Here is an 18,988-nt window from a genome sequence, read left to right on the forward strand (position 1 = left end):
ATAACTTTATTTTTCATGGAGTTTCTGAGTATAAATTCTTTACAAAATTCTTCCAATAAGATGTGTCGTAATGACATATTTGAAAGAAATCTCACTTGAAATAATAGCAAAACTCAGAATTTGAAAAAAAAAAAAATCCAGCCTGCTAATTAGAAATAAAATGTCTATGAAAGAGTAAAGAAAACAGAGAGAGTGTTTGTGCCCAAAAAGGTATGCTGTCCTCTTTTAAATATGAGATGACATAGACTCTGAACCGTACCGATAAGGTCTCTCTTTTCATCCTCCATTTCTTAAGAAAATTCTTGCCAAGAAGCGCCCTCGTTTGCTGGCCCACGCTGAAGTGCCTCTTGCTCATCCTGACCTGTTTATTTTAAAAGGAGAAAGTAAAGGGAGAAAATGTGAGGGCTGGGCATAGAAAACATTGAGCAACGCAGCCAGAGAGAAGCATCACAGCAGCTGCTCCCAATCGCGTGAGGAGCAAAGGGAGCCAGGAGAGCTGAAGAGCACGCGAAGGGACGCCGCCGCTCAGGGTCAAACAGAAGAAGACTCCAAACAAGTGTGCGCACGCCTACTGCACGTTGATTCCTCATTAGGCTGAGAAAATTAGAGAGTGCAACAGAGCCAAGTGTTCAGTTCTTTAATAGGGATAAAGGAACGTTACTGCCAGCGGGAGAAGGCCACACAGACATTCTAGTGATTCATCACCAGCTTGTTACTGCTTAGCAACATCCCCCTGTCAGTACTGCTCCTGGTGTGTATGCCAAGGAAATTCCCACATGTGTGCACGTGGGGGCCTGTACCAGGATGCCCTTCATAATGTAGAGTATCGGGGTGCAATGCCATCAAATTGGAATGGATACAGTTCATAGCATACCAGGTAGGATTCAGAGGCGGTAAATCAGTACCCACTGATCCATGAGAAGAGATTTTAAAATACAGTGCCAATTTAAAAACTGGAAAAGAAGGTTGAAAGTGATACCACTATGTCATTTATATTAATTAATGCATGCATGCTCAGTTGCTCCGTCCTATCTGACTCTTTTGTGCCCCCATGGACTATACCTCGCCAGGCTCCTCTGTCCTTGGGATTTCCCAGGAATAGTGGAGTCAGTCGTCATTCCCTTTTCTAGAGGATCTTCCCGACCCAGAGACTGAACCTGCGTCTCCTACATTGGCAGGTGGGTTCTTTACCAATAAGCCACCTGGGAAGTTCGTATTAAGTAATACTGCGTGCAGTAGAGAACATCCAGGACAATGAAAAGGTGACCAATAGCCATCCAACATATATAACCAGCACCTACAACTCAACCCCCCCAAAAACAAACAACCCTATTAAAAGTGGGCAGAAGAGCTGAAGAGACTTTTTTCCAGCGAGGAGAGAAGACGCTCAGTATATCATATCGGTAATCATCGGAGAAAGGCAAACCCAAATCGCAATGAGATATCACCTCACCACGGTCAGAATGCCATTATCAGAAACACCACAAATTACAAATGTTGATGGGGGTGTGGGAAAAGGGAACCCTTGAGCACTGTGCTTGGGAACGTTCATGGCTGCGGCCACTGAGGAGAGTCCTGCTAAGGTTTCTTGCAAAACTAAAAACAGCACTACCGTATGGCTGAGCGGTGCTGCTCCGGGTATATATCTGAAAATAACAAAAACACTGATTTGAAAAGATGCACGCACCCCAGTGTTCGGGCTTCTCCTGTGGCTCAGCTGGGTAAGGAATCCGCTTGTGATGTGGGAGACCTGGGTTGGGAAGATCCCCTGGAGAAGGGAAAGGCTACCCGCTCCAGGATTCCGGCCTGGAGAATTCCATGCACTGTGTAGTCCATGGGGTCGCAGAGCCGGACACGACTGGGCGACTCTCACTGTCACTTCCCCGGTGTTGACAGCAGCATTATTTACAGTCGCCAGGGTGTGGAAGCAGCCCAGTGTCCACCAACAGAGGCTGGCTAAAGAGGATGGAATATTACTCAGTTATAAAAAATGAAAATTTTCCATTTGCAACAACATGGATGGATTTGGGAGCATTATGCTAAGTAAAATAAGGCAGATAGAGAAAGACAAATACTGTATGTGGAATCTAAAAAATATTACAAACTAGTGAATAAAGCAAAAAAGACAGACTCTCAAATACAGAGAACAAACTAGTGGTTGCCAGTGGGGAGAAAGGGGAGGGAGACACGGGGGAGTGGGTAGGGGAAAGGGTGGTCATGGGAGTGTATGATTAATGTGTGTGAAACTTTTGAAAACTGTAAAGTACCTGATGCAAAGAGCTGCTGCTGCTAAGGTGCGTCAGTCGTGTCCGACTCTGTGCGACCCCATAGACAGCAGCCCAGCAGGCTCCCCCGTCCCTGGGATTCTCCAGGCAAGAACACTGGAGTAGGTTGCCATTTCCTTCTCCAATGCATGAAAGTGAAAAGTGAAAGTGAAGTCGCTCAGTCGTGTCTGACTCTTCACGGCCCCATGGACTATAGCCTACCAGGCTCCTCCGTCCATGGCATTTCCCAGGCAAGAGTACTGGAGTGGGGTGCCATTGCCTTCTCCAGATGCAAAGAGCTAACTCACTGGAAAAGACCCTGAAGCTTGGAAAAACTGAGGGCGGGAGGAGAAGGGGACGACAGACGATGAGATGGTTGGATGGCATCACCGACTCAATGGACATGAGTTTGAGCAAGCTCCAGGAGATGGTGAAGGACAGGGAGGCCTGGCGTGCTGTAGTCCATGGGATCACAAAGAGTCAGACATGACTGAGGGGCTGAACAACAACAACCATTGAATTTAAAGAATCTTTCATTCACTTAGAAAACGGGTGGGAGTGGAGGTAGCACATGAAACGGGAGTTTTAAACTCAGGAAAATAAATGATCAAAACAGCCAGGAGCTTTGTTTGAACCAATCATTCATTCAGCTGAAACAATGAGCAAGTGGAAGTAGTTTGAATATAAGAGATTGGGAAGGAAATAATACTAACTATATTTAATGATGCTATTTTTATGTTCCAGGTAGCGCCAAGTGTTTTATTAAAATTAGTTCAACCCTTCCAATAAATCTTTGGGATATTATTCTCCCCATTCCACAGATGGGGAAACTGAGGCTCAAACACAGGTCCACAGGCCAGGGATTTAACCCAGGTTGCCAAGTTCTTGAGACCTTGCTACGAAACGATGCGCCTGGGGCACAGGAGGGTAAAGGCAGCAGTCTGTTGTAAGGTTGGCAGCCAACTGACTTCAAATCAGGGAGATAAGCTTGGATCATCAGGGCAGACCCAGCGTCACCACAAGGGTCCTTAGACGTGCAAAAGGGAGGCAGAAGAGGAGGTCAGAGTGAAGCGATGTGGTGTGTGTGTGCTCAGTCACTCTGTCGTGTCCGACTCTTTGCAAACCCATAGACTGTAGCCCACCAGGCTCCTCTGTCAATGGAATTTTCCAGGCTAGAATACTGCAGTGGGTTGCCATTTCTTCCTCCAGGGGATCTTCCCCACCCAGAGATCGAACACGCATCTCTTGCGTCTCCTGCATTGGCAGGCGGATTCTTTACCACTGCGCCAGCTGGGAAACCCCTAAAGTGCTGTTTCAAGGACTCAACCTGTTGTTTGCTTCTGAGATGGAGAAAGAAGGGCATGAGCCAGGGACACAGATGCATCTAGAAGCCAAGAAAGATAAGAAGACAGAATTCTCTCCTACATCCTCCAGAAAGGAACATAGCCTTGCCAACGCCTTGATTTTGGTCCAGTGACACTCAGGTCCCACTTCTTACCTCCCGAGCTGTGCAGTGATACATCTCTTTGTGTGTTAAGCCATTAAGTGTGTGGCCATTTGTTTATAGCAGCGATAAAAAAACTAACACCGGGAGCAAAAGAGGAGTCTGAGAACATGGAGTCAGGGAATAAGACGGAAGAGACCCTAAAGTTGGTTGGTCTAGAACGAGGGCCTCGGGACACACAGAGAAGGTGACTGGAGATTCCGTCTCGGCTGTACCTTGTTGGTAGAACACAAGAGGGCATGGATTCAGGTTTAGAACCTGTCCAGTAAGGAAGGAAGGATTTAGAAGCTATGTGGATGAGTTCCTGATTATAATGTCAGCATCAGAGCAGACTGTGGCAGCTGGAGACTGTGACTAAAACCAAACCAAAATATTTCCAGGGCTTCTCTGGTACCCCGGTCGTTACGAATCTGCTTTGCAATGCAAGGGACACTGGTTCACACCCTGGTCTGGGAAGATCCCGCTTGTGCAGAGCCACTGAGCCTGTGAGTCTGAGCCTGTGTCTAGAGCCTGCAAGCTGCAAACACTGAAGCCCGAGGGCCCTGGAGCCCGTGATCTACGACAGTAGACGCCAGCAGACAGCAGTGTGATGAGAAGCCCCCGGCTACGGCTCGATAGAAGCCTGCATGGCAATAAGGACCCGGTGCACCAGGAACAAACAAAAAGGAAAAAAATATACACGGATATGAAACACTTCTGGTTAGGAAACCAGTGGTGCCGTAGACTGTGGTGTCTGGAAGGGTTAACACTGGGGCCTCCTCTACTTTCTTGCTGTGGATGAATGCGTGTGCTGGAGAACATTTTAAAGAATGATGAACATGATCTAGTCATGATTGTGGCATTTTTAACTGTTAAGGCTGATTTTTTTTTTCCCCACGGCATGTCCTGGTCAGAAATAAAAATACTATTCACTGTAGTTACACAAAACATCTATTTAGCTTAAATTGCTCTGAATAGGAGCCCGTGTGATCTAGAAATAATAACTTGGCTATAAAAGCCAGTCATTTCCTATTCAGACAGAATTCCCAGTATTCAGAGAATAAACATGTTACACAACAAATTTCACAAAAATTTAGAATGATAAACAAGGTCAGTGAAAATATAGCCTTAAGGTTTCTTGATGAAGCCATTTACATCATTTAAATCCTCAGAACCTTAGGTCTCTGGTTAAAAAAAAAATTAATACTCAGAAAATCATGTATCCCCCAATGCATATAAAGCCTCTGGCAGCAAAACTGAAAATGAATAAAAAAGAATAAGTAATTCTTACAGTTTGAGAAATATAGCTCATCCTTGTAAAGAGGCAACATAAAGTCTCATTCCTTTCAGCTTATCCAATAGTCTCTTAGACAAAACATGCTATTTGTCCAAACATGCTTTAGTCATAGGGTAAAAATTTAAATAAATCTTGGTTCTCCAAGTGGTTATTTACAATACAATATGAAATACTCAGATAATTTGAAAAATCGAAATGACTTGCTAACAACATCCTGCATCTTACAGTTTTCATCCAAGTGTTTGGCATTCCCTGTTCGAAGTCACACGTTATATTTTCATTTGCAAAACCACATTTTCAGAGGTTACCTTACTCTCAGGAAAGCTGGAGCAAGACTCCAGAAACAGTTCCTCCACGGGTCTCCTCGGGTCCTGGGGAACAATTCACACTCCTTTTGGGTCACTGCTACATCACGCTTTTAATTTCATGTTTATTGTGAATAGTTCCGTGTAGAACGGTTTCTGAAAAGGACTATGGTCTTAATTCAGCCAGACTGCCAAAAACTCTGCTCACATCACGTGGCGACTTCTCTACAGTTTCCCGTTTCTTTGTCTCCCCGCCAGCTCCTCAGCAGGGAGTTCGTGGCTGCAGATGGCTGGCTGGACCCAGCGAGCCTCAGTACTATCAAATCAAAGAGAAGCTAGTCTTTTCCAATTCGCTTTTTCACGCAAGGCCCTCATGGGAGAGCTGACTCCCAGCACAGTCTTTTAAAGAAACATAAGTAAAGAAACAGTTCGGAACAGAGCAGAGACAAGTAAAAAAGAAAAAAAAAATGACATGGAGAAGGGAACGGCACCCCACTCCAGTAGTTTTGGGAGAATCCCATGGACAGAGAAGCCTGGTGGGCGACTGTCCATGGGGTCGCAAAGAGCTGGGCACGGCTGAGCAGCTCACACACACACACACACACACACACACACACACACACTCACACACACTGTGCTGAGCCCGGGGGATGCCTGTGAGAAGCACTCATGTACCCATTCGAAAAAAAAAAAAAGACAAATACAGAAACGGGCCAGAAAGCAACTCAAAAGTCTCCATTGAAGTTTAGTTCTTAAAATCTGGATATAGAAGTATGGCGATGAAGAATGTAATTTTTTTTAAGGGAACAAAATGAACTGAATTTTCATCTTCATCTGAGTTGTGTTGCATGCAAGCTACCTGCGGCATCTTTCTTGCAGTGGGGAATACGAGAGTCCTTAGAGCTACGTCACCTAAAAGCACCTGCCCTCCCAAGAGCTACGAGCTTCTTGTTTCTGCAAAAGTGCCAGAAGGCAGACTTTCTCTGTAAAGCGGCTTTACTTTCTCTGTAAGCAGCCGGTGGTTTTTAGGACATCTTGTTTTTCATATTATTGAAGAAACATTTTTAACAGGTAAGAGCTGCCGTTCTTTTTTTGAGCATTTCAAGTAAATCAAAGATGAGGCAATTCTAAAAAAAAGTGAGAAAGTTGCTCATGAAATTCCATGAAATTGTAATTTCATGAAAGTATAATTCGTGGAGAAGAAAGGTGAGTAGGGGCCAGCGTGTCTCTGCTCGCTGTGTGGGTCTGTTACGTCCCCCTGTACTGTAACTGCTTCCTGAAAACACCCGTGAGGGTATATGCTGTGCGGGTAATTCTCAAACCAAGTAGGCTCATCCGTTTCCTATGGGCTGTGATAATCACATGAGATCTTCCTCATTTACCTCCCATTCTCTCATATTTATTCTCTTGCGAATTGTATGAGTCCAGAAATGGCTAGGCTAGCAAAATAGAGGCAGATTGAACTCACTAATGCCTACGACTGTCAAACAAAGACAGGCTCTGATTGTTTCTGTATGGCTGCTGTCTTCTGCAGAAGATACAAAATTATCATACTTAATAACACCTGCCAGAGAATATAATGTGGACATTTTGTTTTCAGATGAACTTTGTATCTAGGAGAGAGATTATGTCTTCTGACCCCAGTTGGCTTCTGGACTGGATTCCTTTCAACACGCTGGCCTCTTCCTTGACCATGTGGTAATCTTTATAGTGTTGTAACACAGCAAGCACACCCTCATTAATCCTCTTTTTCAACATTTTCTTGATCAAGTCATGTCTGCACTCTTCTAAATAAGCTTTGGTTTCCGCTTCCCAATTAAAAAACAACTGTCCTGTTGGGATTTCAAAAGTGGAATAGCACTAATTTTGTAGCGTAATGTCCTTATGAAGCAATCACATATGGTATTTATTATGTGCAAGGCACAGTGAAACATTGCCACATTGAATAAACATAAGAATCTCACGAGGTGGGCATTATCATGCACGTGCCTGCTCAGTTGTGTCTGACTCTTTTGAGACGCTTTGGATTGTAACCCACCAGGCTCCTCTGTCCGTGGGATTCTCCAGGCAAGAACACTGGAGTGGTTGCCATGCTCTCCTCCAGGGGATCTTCCTGCCCAGGGATGGAACCCAGGGCTGTGTCTCCTGCATTGGCAGGCAGATTCTTCACCTCTGAGCCACCTGGATGTCGGGATCAGCCCAACAACGAACCGACCCGAGGGAGCGGTGCCGCAGAAGAATAAAGAAAAAGAAGACTCAGAAATAAGGTGGGGATCAGAGGGCTGATGGCACTCGCAGGCAAAACCCAGATCCTGATCCTCATGTGTCTTTTACTGTTAACTTCTACTTCCTTGTTCATGCTCTAGAGATATCTGTTCTTTACAATCTCAGATCGGGGATAAAGATATACAATGCACAGTCCTCAATGTCAAACCTTTAGGCCTTTCAGGACTTTGTTTAGCTTTTTGGCTAGTGATGCCCTTTCTCAGCAACTCCCTCGAGGCTCTGATTACGGGAACAGTCACTGATGGTTTTCCATCAGTCACATCAGTACTTCAACATCTTGTTTTCAAGATGTCTTTCCACGACGTACTTTTTACTGCTCCCAGCCCTTCGCCTGGGGCTGATGAGAAAGTCATTCTTATTTTTCAAAGACGCCCCGTTAATTATAGCACAGGGCTATGCATAGCATATCCCCTTCACTGGAAAGCCCAATCACTCCTATTTCACAGATGAGTAAAGTGAGTCCCTGAGCTTAAATAACTTGCACAAAATCAAACAGCTGGCGAGCAACAGAACCTGGGTTAAACCCCGCCTTCAGCCTGGGAGCTCAGATGACAAGTGCCGTGTCATGAGCCCTCCGTATGTCTCTTTTCCCTCCGCGAGTCTCAGGGAGGTGCGTGCGTTTTATGGTTTTCCTTGACTTTGCTTCCTGTGTTTTGCAGCAGTCTTCTCCAGGGCTGGACGTCAGATGCTGTCCTTTGCATGGAGCTAACGCCTCCTCCTGGACACTCTCCTGGCGATTTGTGCAGAGTACCTGGGGCTGTGGGACTTGTGTGCAGCCCTCAAAACTGCGCCAGGTCAAAGTGTAAGGACCTGATCTGCCAAGAGAGCACGCAGCAGCCCAGAGCCTGAGAGAGAGAGGTGGGGACGCTGCTCTTTTCCAGTCTTTGCTGCTCTGGCCCTTCACCCTTCCTGACCTAGCTGCACTGCCTACATTTGGGTTTTGGTAGATACTAATATTTTACTTGGTCCTGCTTTATGAACTTTTTTTTTTTGTCTTGCCACACCCTTTGTATGACATATTACTGTCCTCCAATCTTATTTGCGGTCCCATTTCTTGGGCATCTTTTAGCCTCTCTCTGTGATCTGCCTGGGCTTCCCAGGTGGCTCAGAGGTAAAGAACCTGCCTGCCAATTCAAGAGACACAAGAGACGCAGGTGAATCCCCTCGGTTGGGATGATCCCCTGGAGAAAGGAATGGCTACCCACTCCAGTATTCTTGCCTAGACAATCCCATGCACAGAGGAGCTTGGCGGGCTACCATCCACAGGGTAGCAAGGGTCAGACATGATTTAGTGACTAAACAACATGATCTGCCTCTGGGATGTCTCATGGAGCAGAATAGTTTTATTTTTCTTTCACCTCTTCTGCAAATCTTTTACTTTCCACAAGGAATGTATGTCGTAGGATCAGCAGTCCACCTCACCCAGGCGTTTGATGGGATAGTGTCTAAATTAAGCTTGCCTGTGGTTTTCCACTTCCCCATTCCTACACAGGTTGTGTTTTCCCTCTGTTCCTCTCCTTGCTCTTGTTTTCTCTTCTTCTGGAAAGTTCTGAGTGAGAACCTCCCGGTATGCTGTCCTACTGGTGCTCACCTTTTAACGTTGGCCCATGTATCTAAGCCTACGCTCTCTGGGAGATGTTAACACTCAGCGTCTCCACCTGTCTTCCCTCCACGGCCTGAGCTGGACACCGTGCTCCCTTCCTGCCCCCGAGGACGTCCTTCAGCACATTTGACCTTGAAACCTTAGCCCTGCTTCTTACGGGCTGTGCAGTGCTGGCAAGCGATTTTCTCTGGAAACTTCACTTTCCTCACCTGTAAGTGTCAGAGAACACAACAGCATCCAACGGGGTCATACAGAATTTTTAAATTTAGGGTTTGTTGGACAGGGTAGTAAAGGAGGAATATGTGATCACTTATGTGTGGAATCTAAAAAAATAAATGACTGAATAAAACAAATCAGAAACAGACTCACAGATATAGAGAGCAAACTAGCGGTCACCAGCGGGGTAAGGGGAGTAAGGAAGGAAAAGGGGTCAAGAGGCACAAGCCACTGTGTGAATAAGTGAGCTGCAAGGACACACTACACAGCCCAGGGAAAGGGCCAAGCTTTTGCAATAACTTTAAAGGAAGTATAATCTGTAAAAATTTTGAATCACTACATTATATACATGACACTAATATTATACATCAGCTATAAGGAAGTAAAAGTCACTCAGTTGTGTCCTACTCTTTGCGACCCCATGAACTATACAGTCCATGGAATTCTCCAGGCCAGAATACTGGAGTGGGTAGCCTTTCCCTTCTCCAGGGGATCTTCCCAACCCAGGGATCGAACCCAGGCCTCCTGCATTGCAGGCGGATTCGTTACCAGCTAAGCTACAAGGGAAGCCCAAGAACACTGGAGTGGGTAGCTTTTCCCTATTCCAGGTCTTCCCGACCCAGGAATTGAAAGGGGTCTCCTGCATTGAAGGCAGATTTTTTTTTTTTTACCAACTGAGCTATCAGAGAAGCCCCATGTATCAACTATACTTCCATTAAAAAAAAGTCAAAGAACTTGTATCTGTTTTTAAGCTCTAGGAAAATTTCAGCTAATACATTGGTCAAATATGGCCTGCCTTCTAGTCAATTTTTTTTAACTGGAAGTTTACTAGGTCTTTGAGATATATTTCCCCGGTCTTACCTTTTGCCTAACTACCATCTTGAAATTGGAAGCAATCTGTTTCACACCACACATAAACAACCTTTCCACTACACAATTTTAAATTTATTTTATTTTTTGTTTATAAAATCTATGTCTTTGTTATTACTCATTTTTATCAAAGTATAGTTGCTTTACAATGTTGTTAGAGTTTCCACGGTACAGCAAAGAGAGTTAGTTATACATATACATACAACTCCTCTTTTTTGGATTTCCCTCCCATTTAGGTCACCACAGAGCCCTGAGTACTGGTTCCCTGTGCTATTCAGCAGGCTCCCCTGTCCGTGGGATTCTCCAGGCAAGAACACTGGAGTGGGCTGCCGTGCCCTCCTCCAGGGGATCTTCCTGACCCAGGGATTGAATCCGCGTCTCTTGTGTCTCTTGCATTGGCAGGCGAGTTCTTTACCACTAGCACCAACTGGGAAGTCGTTTTAAAATTATATATACTGCTAATTGTTACATATGACATGAGCTTAAATAACATCAACAGAGAATGATCAAGCTGGAGGCTTCAAGGGCCCTCAGAATGGCAGAGGAGTTTCCATCTCATGGTCGTATTAACCTCTTCATCGACATTTCCCAGCTCCTGCTCCTTAGAAAGTTCTAAGAACACCTGAATGGGAGGCAAAGAAGAAGGAAAAACAATAAGCAAGCTGTTGATTGGCCTCAAAAGAAACAGCCAATATACACGGGACTTTTACGTGAAATTTACAGGAAGGACGCCAGACCACACGGGACGACTCACCTTTCCCAAGGTGCACTGAGAGAGGCTGTATTCTTCCAGGTTAAAGTTACGTTTCACTGAAAGAAAAAATAGACTGGTAGTAGATGTTTACAATTTATTTATTACCAACCATCTAAGTCATCTAAAATAAAAGTGCCAGTAATGAGTATAAATGGAACACAGAACGGAATGAACAAATGCTTGGTGAAAGAATGAAGTGAGAAGTCATAGTAGCGGTATAAACGCATATTAAACTCATCTTGACATCAGAATTTTCTCACATTACTTACTGATAATATGGTTTATTACTGGGTTGGCCACAAAGTTCTTTCATAACATCTTATGGAAAAACACAAACGAACTTCATAGCCAACCTATTAGCAGGTGTATCTTGGGGAGACAGCCAAGTTCCTTGAGGGACTGAGGAACTCACTGATACATTCTTACACAGAGGAAGGTTGCAATTCCATCTCATTCCCTTTAAAAAGATCTCAAAGTCCTGCGTCTCTGTGCTACAGCCAGTTCCTCTCCAGGCCCGTCTCTCTACTGGGCTTCCCCACCAGCAAATCTGCGTGAGACCGGCCATCAGATGCACTCCACACACACTCATGGGTGCACGGTTCACCGTTTACACACTGAGGATCCTCTATGCACGAGCCACTCCTGGGTGCCAGGGACGGAGCGGGAGAGATCAGGCAAAGCCTAAACCTCTGCCTTCATGCCGTCTGCATTCTAAAGAAGCACTTACACGTGTAATAAAGTAAATAAGAGTAGCTCCTCTGGAGAAAAGATACATCTAGCAAATAAGAGATGTTTCCAGGATGGTTTTAAGGAAGGTCACAGTAATAAGGTGATAATTGAGCATAAACCTAAGAGAAGTGAGGAACAGCCTGGACATTTAAAGAGAAGAATTCCAGGAAGAAGGATCGGAGTGTGAAGCCCTGCGCAGGGGCAGGCAGCTGTGTCTGGTGTGTTAGGAAGAGCAAGAAAGCAAGCCGGAGAGTTCTTCCGTCTCAGACATGAGGAGTCGGGCACCATTCTAGGCTCTTCCAGGTGAGGTTACTCAGTCCTCCTAGTAATCCTGCCAAGTGGCCACTGACACCACCTTTCACTTAGAGACGAGCCATCTAGACACACAGGGCTTACATAGCTTTACCAACGTCTCCTAGCTTGCAGCTTGTTCTAAAAATAGAACTACTCTGTGATCTAGAAATCCCACTCCTGGATATATAGCTAAAGAAAATGAAAACACCAATTCAAGAAGATTCATACACTCCAATGTTCAAAAACAGCGTTGTCTACAATAGCTAAGATATGGAAGCCAACTAAGTGCCCATCTACAGATGAACGGATAAAGAAGGTGTGCTGTGTATATATATATATCTCACATAAAGTAAAAACTACAAGGATATACTGTACAGCACAGGGAATACAGCCAGCATCTTATAATAATTTTAAATGGAGTATAATCTACAAAAACTTTGAACCACTAATTTGTATGCCTGAAACAAATATAATAGTGTAAATCAGCTGTACATCAATTGAAAAATGAACATAATTAAGGTAAGAACTAATTCTTCAAAGGTTTTATTTAAAAATGGCCATGCTTACCTGTCTCTAACTTGTGAAAGGCCTGAGAGAGGGGCTGAACGTCCTGCACAGGCAGTCTGTAAGTCGAGGAGGAGGAGTACCTGCAGACAGAAACACGGTCACGCTTCATCTTGAGTTTCAAGGGGGAAAATGACCATCAAAATAAATGCTGATGTTAAAAGTTAGTAAACATATTTTATTATTTTAAAAAATTTATTAACAGATAAAATGAATACAAATTAACATTTGGCTTCAATATGAAACAATAAGATAAATTTCAATAGATATTTCTTGTAGTGGCTTTGTTGGCTGGCGGTTGGAGATAATTCTCCTGGAAATGATCCAGTCTAATCACATTTATGCTCTAATACTTCGGCCATCTGACGCAAAGAGCTGACTCATTGGAAAAGACCCTGATGGTGGGAAAGACGGAGGGCAGGACAAGAGGGCGACAGAGGATGAGATGGTTGGATGGCATCACCGACTTGATGGACATGAATTTGGGCAAGCTCCAGGAAATAGTGAAGGACAGGGGAGTCTGGCGTGCTGCAGCCCACGGGGTTTCAAAGAGTCAGACACCATTTAGCAACTGAGCAACACAATGCTCAGTTTAGTTTATTCAAACCTATTTCTCGTGGAACATAGGCATTCTGAATGAATCCCTCTGATGAGTTTGAATAATTTAGAACTAATCCCAACATTTCATCCTTGTAACCAGAAAGCGAAGGCAAGAGACATGGTTGAGAGTGAGGGTCATAATAGTGAGGGATTGAGACGGCTTTACACTTAAAAAAAAAGCACAACGTGAGAGTTGTGAGTTGTTTGATTTGGGGCAGAATGAGGACTGTAGCCTGAGAGACAGCGCCTGAGATCGCTGAGACACTGCTCCCAAGAGGCCGAGGGGCAAGGCCAGTATGGAGGTGATTCTGGTGGAGGGGAGGGTACGTGCAATCGGGCACGTGTTTCTTTGCAGAGGATTCCGCTGGTCTCGTGACAGTTGCTGCTGACCACGAGGAGCCGTCGTCGCCATGAAGGAGGTTGGTGCTTTTCTAGATTTGGGGAGGTGCAAGAGTTGGGCTCGTAAAATGGGCTCCTGAGAACATCTAACCATCTGAGGCCCGGAGCTGTTTCCCAGGGGCACAGACGCCGCATGCCTGCCCTCCCCCTGGGAACGCTCTCGGGGGCGTTGGAGGTCCGCAGGGAGGCAGCCCGATGGCTTCTGCCAACCTGCAGTTGACCCAGCTTGAAGGAGAGGAAGTGCCGGGGCTGATTTCTGCCCCGGTCCCCTTGTCCCACCTCTGCTGAGACCTCAGGCCCCACGCATGGCTCGTTCTCGACAGATTGTGAAGCCCCCGGCTGCCCCAAAGCCGCTCAGACTCTGGTCTCCACCCAGCTTGGCTCTCCTGCCTCTTCATCTACATCAAAGCCGCGGCTTGAGGGTCTGGGAATGGGACTGAGTCCGTGTCCCTGCACCCCGCTAGATAATTCCGTTACTTTGTACTGGGGGTTACGCCCTGCTTCTTCCATGGCTTCTCCCCACAAGGAATTTCAAATTCAGCTCCTGCTCCAGCTCCCTGCCCTCCCCTTAAAAAACCACACCCCTCTGCCTCTATGCTCACAGACACATTCCCTTCCGTTCTTCATTGTGAGGCAGGAAAACCCCACTAAAGGCACACGCTTTGATGATCCCGATTGCTGTTTCTGATGGGGCTGGTTCACCCTAAACACTTGCATCTTTAAAATGGTAAATATTTATATCTTTTAAATATTTACAGGGAAGCCTGGGGAAGGTGTCCCGGGCTGGCTGTGCTTCTGTGCAGATTCAGGTCATCAGAACTTCCTCTCCGGTTTTTCCAAGTCCCGCTCCAGACCTGAGGACCAGCCTTGGGTGGCCGCGGAGGCCCAGGCCGGTGTCCCCAGGCCTCCCTGGGGGGAACTCATCTTCCTGGGGACTCTCACAAATCTCCTATGATCAGGAAGACTTAAATCTGTTTCTGAGGTCCCTCCCTTGATGCTGAAGTCTAATCGCCCTGAAGTGCTCACAGAGCAGAGAAGGAACCGCGGATGGAAAAAGCCAACCTACTCCTCCACAACCAAGAGCGGCTTCACCTTTCCTGCGGGGCGGCCCGAGGGAACAGCCTCAGGACCTCCGTGTGGACTGACATCCCTTGGGAAGCCTCCTTCAGTTTCAGTTCCAGAATGTAATCCTTGCCGAGGCTATTTTTCAGGTGTTGGATGGAGCCGATGCATCTGCGAACAAGAAGGAAGACACGCTGGGAAAATCTTGCCCCTAGGATTTTGTCCTGTTATTCTTAAATTTCAGATGTAGGGAAAGGGGTCCCTGAGGGAGGGGGGAAGAGTGTCAGCTGGTTACAGTGGTTTTGCCCTTTTCATGTCGTTGCTGTGTTAGTTGCTAAGTTGTGTCCAGGTCTTTGCGAGCCCATGGACTGTAGCCCGCCAGGGTCCTCTGTTCATGGGATTCTCCAAGCAAGAATACTGGAGCAGGTTGCCATTTCCTTCTCCAGGGGATGATCCAGAACCAGGGATCCAACCTGCATCTCGGATTCTTTACCGCTGAGCCACTGGGCAAGCCTGGCCCTTTCACAGCAAGTCTCGTTTAGAATTCCAGGGCAGGCTTGGCCAGCACCCACCTCAGCCTCCCGGACACCATGATGGCCACGCGGTCACACACGGCCTCCGCCTCGACCATGGAGTGGGTGGTCAGCAGGGCACCCCTCGCCGTGTTTCTAACGGCTCTCTGGACCGTCTGCCTGAATGAGCCCCAACAGTAATGCCGTATTTTAAAAGGGTGAGAAAAAAGAGAGATGGAAGGGAAATTTTATGGATGAAATACAATTCATGAATCATATTTAAATCCTAAATTTAAAAAAACAAACAGGAAAATGTGATTACTTAGAAGGTTTTGATAAAAGTTTTTAGGTGTTTTTAGGTGTGTTAATGGCATTCTGGTTAAGTTAAAAGAAAGAAAGTTTCATTTCTTTAGCAGAAGTTAATCAAAATGTTTATAAATGAAGAATATGCTGCCTAGTATTTGCTTCAAAATAATTGGAAAGCAGCAAAAGGAAGTGGGTAGAGGCAAAGATGAAGAAAGATTGGCCTTACATGGAGAACATTTGGCTTAATAGAGTCATACATGATTCTCTTTCCATTTGTATAAAATTTCCATAACAAAGTTCTTTTAAAAAGTTGGGAAAATACTGGACAGACACAAATATGAAAGTGGGTTGGAGGATTTTATAACTCCAAATATAAAGTCCTCGATAGGAACATAAGAAGAATTTAAAAACTATTAAATGAAAATCTATATCAACAAATTTGACAGGTTAGGTAAAGGCAGCGGAGGACGGGGGGCGAAGCAAAGGAGGAAAATGTATTAGCAAGCTAATAGTTTCTAAGGAAAAAGTTACAGACATCTCAATAACTGGCAAAATTAATCTACATTCCAAATCGCAATACCTAAAATGCCAGTAAGATCCTGAGAGGTTTTCTAACCCCACGCGAATGCCGCTTGAAGCTGGTGCCCTATGAGGGGATGTGCTGCTCAGTTGCTAGGTCGTGTCCGACTCATTGCAACCACACGGACTGCAGCCCGCCAGGCTCCTCTGTCCATGGATTCTCCAGGCAAGAATACTGCAGTGGGTTGTCATGCCCTCCTCCAGGGGATCTTCCCGACCCAGGGACCGAACCCCTGTCTCCTACATCAGCAGGCGGGTTCTTTACTGCTGAGCCACCAGGGAAGCCCCCGAGAGAATCTACTCATTAAACACTGGTTTCCCTGGTACTGTGAGTTGTCTCCGCTCAGGTAGGGGGTCAGTGGATCTGCTTTTCCAAGGTCAGCTTAAAAACGCTCCTTTCACGGAAGGCCCCTCCTCCTGGCCCTGCGGGGGCTGCTCACCACAGCTGCTTCTGCTCCGCGGGGTCCAAGCCTGTGGACGGCTCATCCAGAAGCAGGACGGGCGGGTCTCCCAGGAGGCTCAGCACAAAACACAGCTGCAAGGCAGAGACACAGGCTGTTCCTGCCACCGCCCGCCACCCGCAGAGGAAGCCCGAGGGACACACACACCTTTCTGGCGGCCCCTCCTGATAACTTCTGCACAGGAACGTTCAGCTGTTCGTGCAGCCTGAAGGCGTCCACCAGCCTGGTGGGAAACAGGGTCAGACGGCGAGATCAGGAGAGGATGTGGGGAGAAGGAAGACCAGACGCAGGGGTGACGGCCCTGGGTCCCCTCCTCAGCACCGTCACTCTCAGAACTGACCATCAACGCAACGTTGCAAAGCAATTCTCCCCCAATTTAAAAAAAAATTTTAAAATCTAACCATCAGAGAGTAAAGTTTACTCTGAACATGAAAGATTTACATCTCATAAAAAATTTTAAAACTAACTTGAATTCTCATGAAATAGATGATTATTCATTCACTTAACATTTTTTCAATTTCTTTTGTTGAAGGGTAGCTGGTTTACAATGTTGTGTTAGTTTCTGCCGCACAGCAAAGTGCACCAGCTATACCTGTCACTTTCTTTGTCATGTTCTTTTCCCTTATGGTCTAAGCCAGGATGCTGAATAGAGTTCCCTGTGCTGCACAGTAGGACTCTGTTATTTATCATTCTATGTGTGAGAGCTTGCACCTGCCAAGCCCAGACTCTCTCTCCATCCCTCCATATCTCGGGTTCCCCGGGGCAAACACAGGTCTGTTCTCTGTGAGTCTGCTCCTGTTTCTTCGGTAAGTTTATCTGTGCCACAGTTTAGATTCCACGTGTAAGTGATACCCTATGTATCACTGAACACTGACAACTATTCTGCGCCGTTAACTTTTAAAGGTTCCCCAGCCGGGGGTGCAGGGTTTGGCCCCTGGCCTCCATCCCCACTCGACCCCTGCTGCTCCCGGAAGATGGAGATGTCCCCCTACTCCCCACTCCTTATCAGCGACAGCACAGAGGAGCCTCATGGGCGCACAGTACCGTGAGATGGCCACGCGGGCGTCCGCTCGCCGCAGCCCTTTCACGGCGGCGAACACCTCCAGATGCTCGCGCGTGGTGAGGCTGGGCCACAGCACGTTCTCCTGGGGACAGTAGCCCAGGAACCGGATGCTGGTGTCCCCCTGCTGATCCAGATCCGAACCGTACCCCGTCAGCTCCACCTGAGAAAGTGTGCTGGTTTCAGAAACGTGCAAGCCCGTCTTCAGCCACGTGATTCCTCAAGAAACTGACTTGTGACTAATGAATGCCTCGAGTTTGTGAACATGGAAGAAATATTACAGCAGTTACCCCGTATATTTATTACAGAAAACTATATAAACTACTCACAGTACAGCCTCACAAGGACATCACCTCTACTATAGCACGTCTATTTGGGGAACGGAAACCTCATCTTCATTTGCACTACCTGTCCAGCTGTTGGCGTCATCATCCCAGATATCATTCTAACAGACGAACTTTTACCAGCGCCATTAGGTCCCAGCAACCCCAAAATTTCTCCTGAAAGAGAGGCACCCGCCATCAGTATTGAAGTAAAACAATAACATAAATCTGCTTCTTCAGCAACTTTCTGAGATATATGTTCATCTCCATTGCCATTTTGAAATTTATATATGTAATTTGTGTTGCCAAAACATGTTCTTTAGCCCCTATAATTATATAAAACATTTTGGAAAAAAAGCTTAGAGACTGACATTTGCTGTCCATACATGGGTCCTTTTTCAGATTACTTTTCCAGTGGGAAAAGGTGCCCATAATTTTTTATAGGGCAGACGGCTGGCCTGCTGAGGACCTAAGCAATTCCTAAACCCAGGGAGTCAGGCACCTTTCCTCCGTCTCAAACTCCACCACCTGTGTCTGAGTCATTATCATCTTTCATCTGAGATGGTACGATGATATGAAAGCCTCTTAACTTGTCCACTACCCAAATTCATGGACAAATAATAGCCAGGGTGAAACATTTTTCAAAGTATCAATTAAATGGTGACAAAAACCCACTAGAGGCATTCTGCTCAACTGGCCTGAAATCTAAACTCTGCTGTTGTTCACGCTGGATCCCGTGGGCCCTGCTCGCCTCTGAGAGCATCCCTTCTGTTCACAGAGCATCTGCTGGCCTCTCTGAGCGCCTCACCCACTCCAAAGGCATGCCTGGGTCTGAGCCCTCGCTGTTTCCTCCATCTGGGATGCTCTTATCTCTGCATGCTAACATTGCTGGTACCTTCTTATCGCCCAGTGCTGAGCTGTGCCAAGTTGCTTCAGTCGTGTCTGACTCTGTGTGACCCCAAGGACTGCAGCCCACCAGGCTCCTCTGTCCGTGGGTTTCTCCAGGCAAGAATATTGGAGT

The 18,988-nt window shown here is 46.2% G+C and overlaps 2 protein-coding genes across 18 annotated transcripts in view; both read right to left on the reverse strand.

The window, feature by feature from the left end:
• Positions 1–5,670, reverse strand: part of LOC129648551 (ATP-binding cassette sub-family A member 9-like) — a 61,571-nt gene extending 55,901 nt beyond the window's left edge. For 3 of the 11 annotated variants that reach the window (XR_008712778.1, XM_055574990.1, XM_055574984.1), the window contains exons 1-2: positions 5,353–5,669; positions 260–361 (exon numbers count right to left, since the gene is read on the reverse strand). Coding sequence is in view for 10 of the 11 variants with exons in the window: in XM_055574990.1 (XP_055430965.1) it covers positions 260–355 (96 nt within the window). In the remaining variant the exon portion in view is untranslated. Of the gene's footprint in view, positions 1–259; positions 362–1,687; positions 1,957–5,352 lie in introns of all 11 variants that reach the window. The other 8 variants (XM_055574993.1, XM_055574985.1, XM_055574994.1 and 5 more) reach the window with 5 other exon arrangements.
• Positions 5,671–10,310: 4,640 nt separating this feature from the next.
• Positions 10,311–18,988, reverse strand: part of LOC129648555 (ATP-binding cassette sub-family A member 6-like) — a 67,461-nt gene continuing 58,783 nt past the window's right edge. For 3 of the 7 annotated variants that reach the window (XM_055575002.1, XM_055575004.1, XM_055575005.1), the window contains 9 exons: positions 18,053–18,144; positions 17,629–17,807; positions 16,732–16,807; positions 16,564–16,658; positions 15,299–15,418; positions 14,757–14,897; positions 12,669–12,748; positions 11,079–11,134; positions 10,343–10,946 (listed from right to left, as the gene is read on the reverse strand). In XM_055575002.1, the coding sequence (XP_055430977.1) occupies positions 10,845–10,946; positions 11,079–11,134; positions 12,669–12,748; positions 14,757–14,897; positions 15,299–15,418; positions 16,564–16,658; positions 16,732–16,807; positions 17,629–17,807; positions 18,053–18,144 (941 nt within the window). In that variant the 3' untranslated portion in view covers positions 10,343–10,844. Of the gene's footprint in view, positions 10,947–11,078; positions 11,135–12,668; positions 12,749–14,756; positions 14,898–15,298; positions 15,419–16,563; positions 16,659–16,731; positions 16,808–17,628; positions 17,808–18,052; positions 18,145–18,988 lie in introns of those variants that run through there. The other 4 variants (XM_055575001.1, XM_055575000.1, XM_055575006.1 and 1 more) reach the window with 3 other exon arrangements.

Source organism: Bubalus kerabau, chromosome 4 (genome assembly GCF_029407905.1).
Source record: "Bubalus kerabau isolate K-KA32 ecotype Philippines breed swamp buffalo chromosome 4, PCC_UOA_SB_1v2, whole genome shotgun sequence".
In the NCBI taxonomy this organism is placed as follows: Eukaryota; Metazoa; Chordata; class Mammalia; order Artiodactyla; family Bovidae; genus Bubalus; species Bubalus kerabau.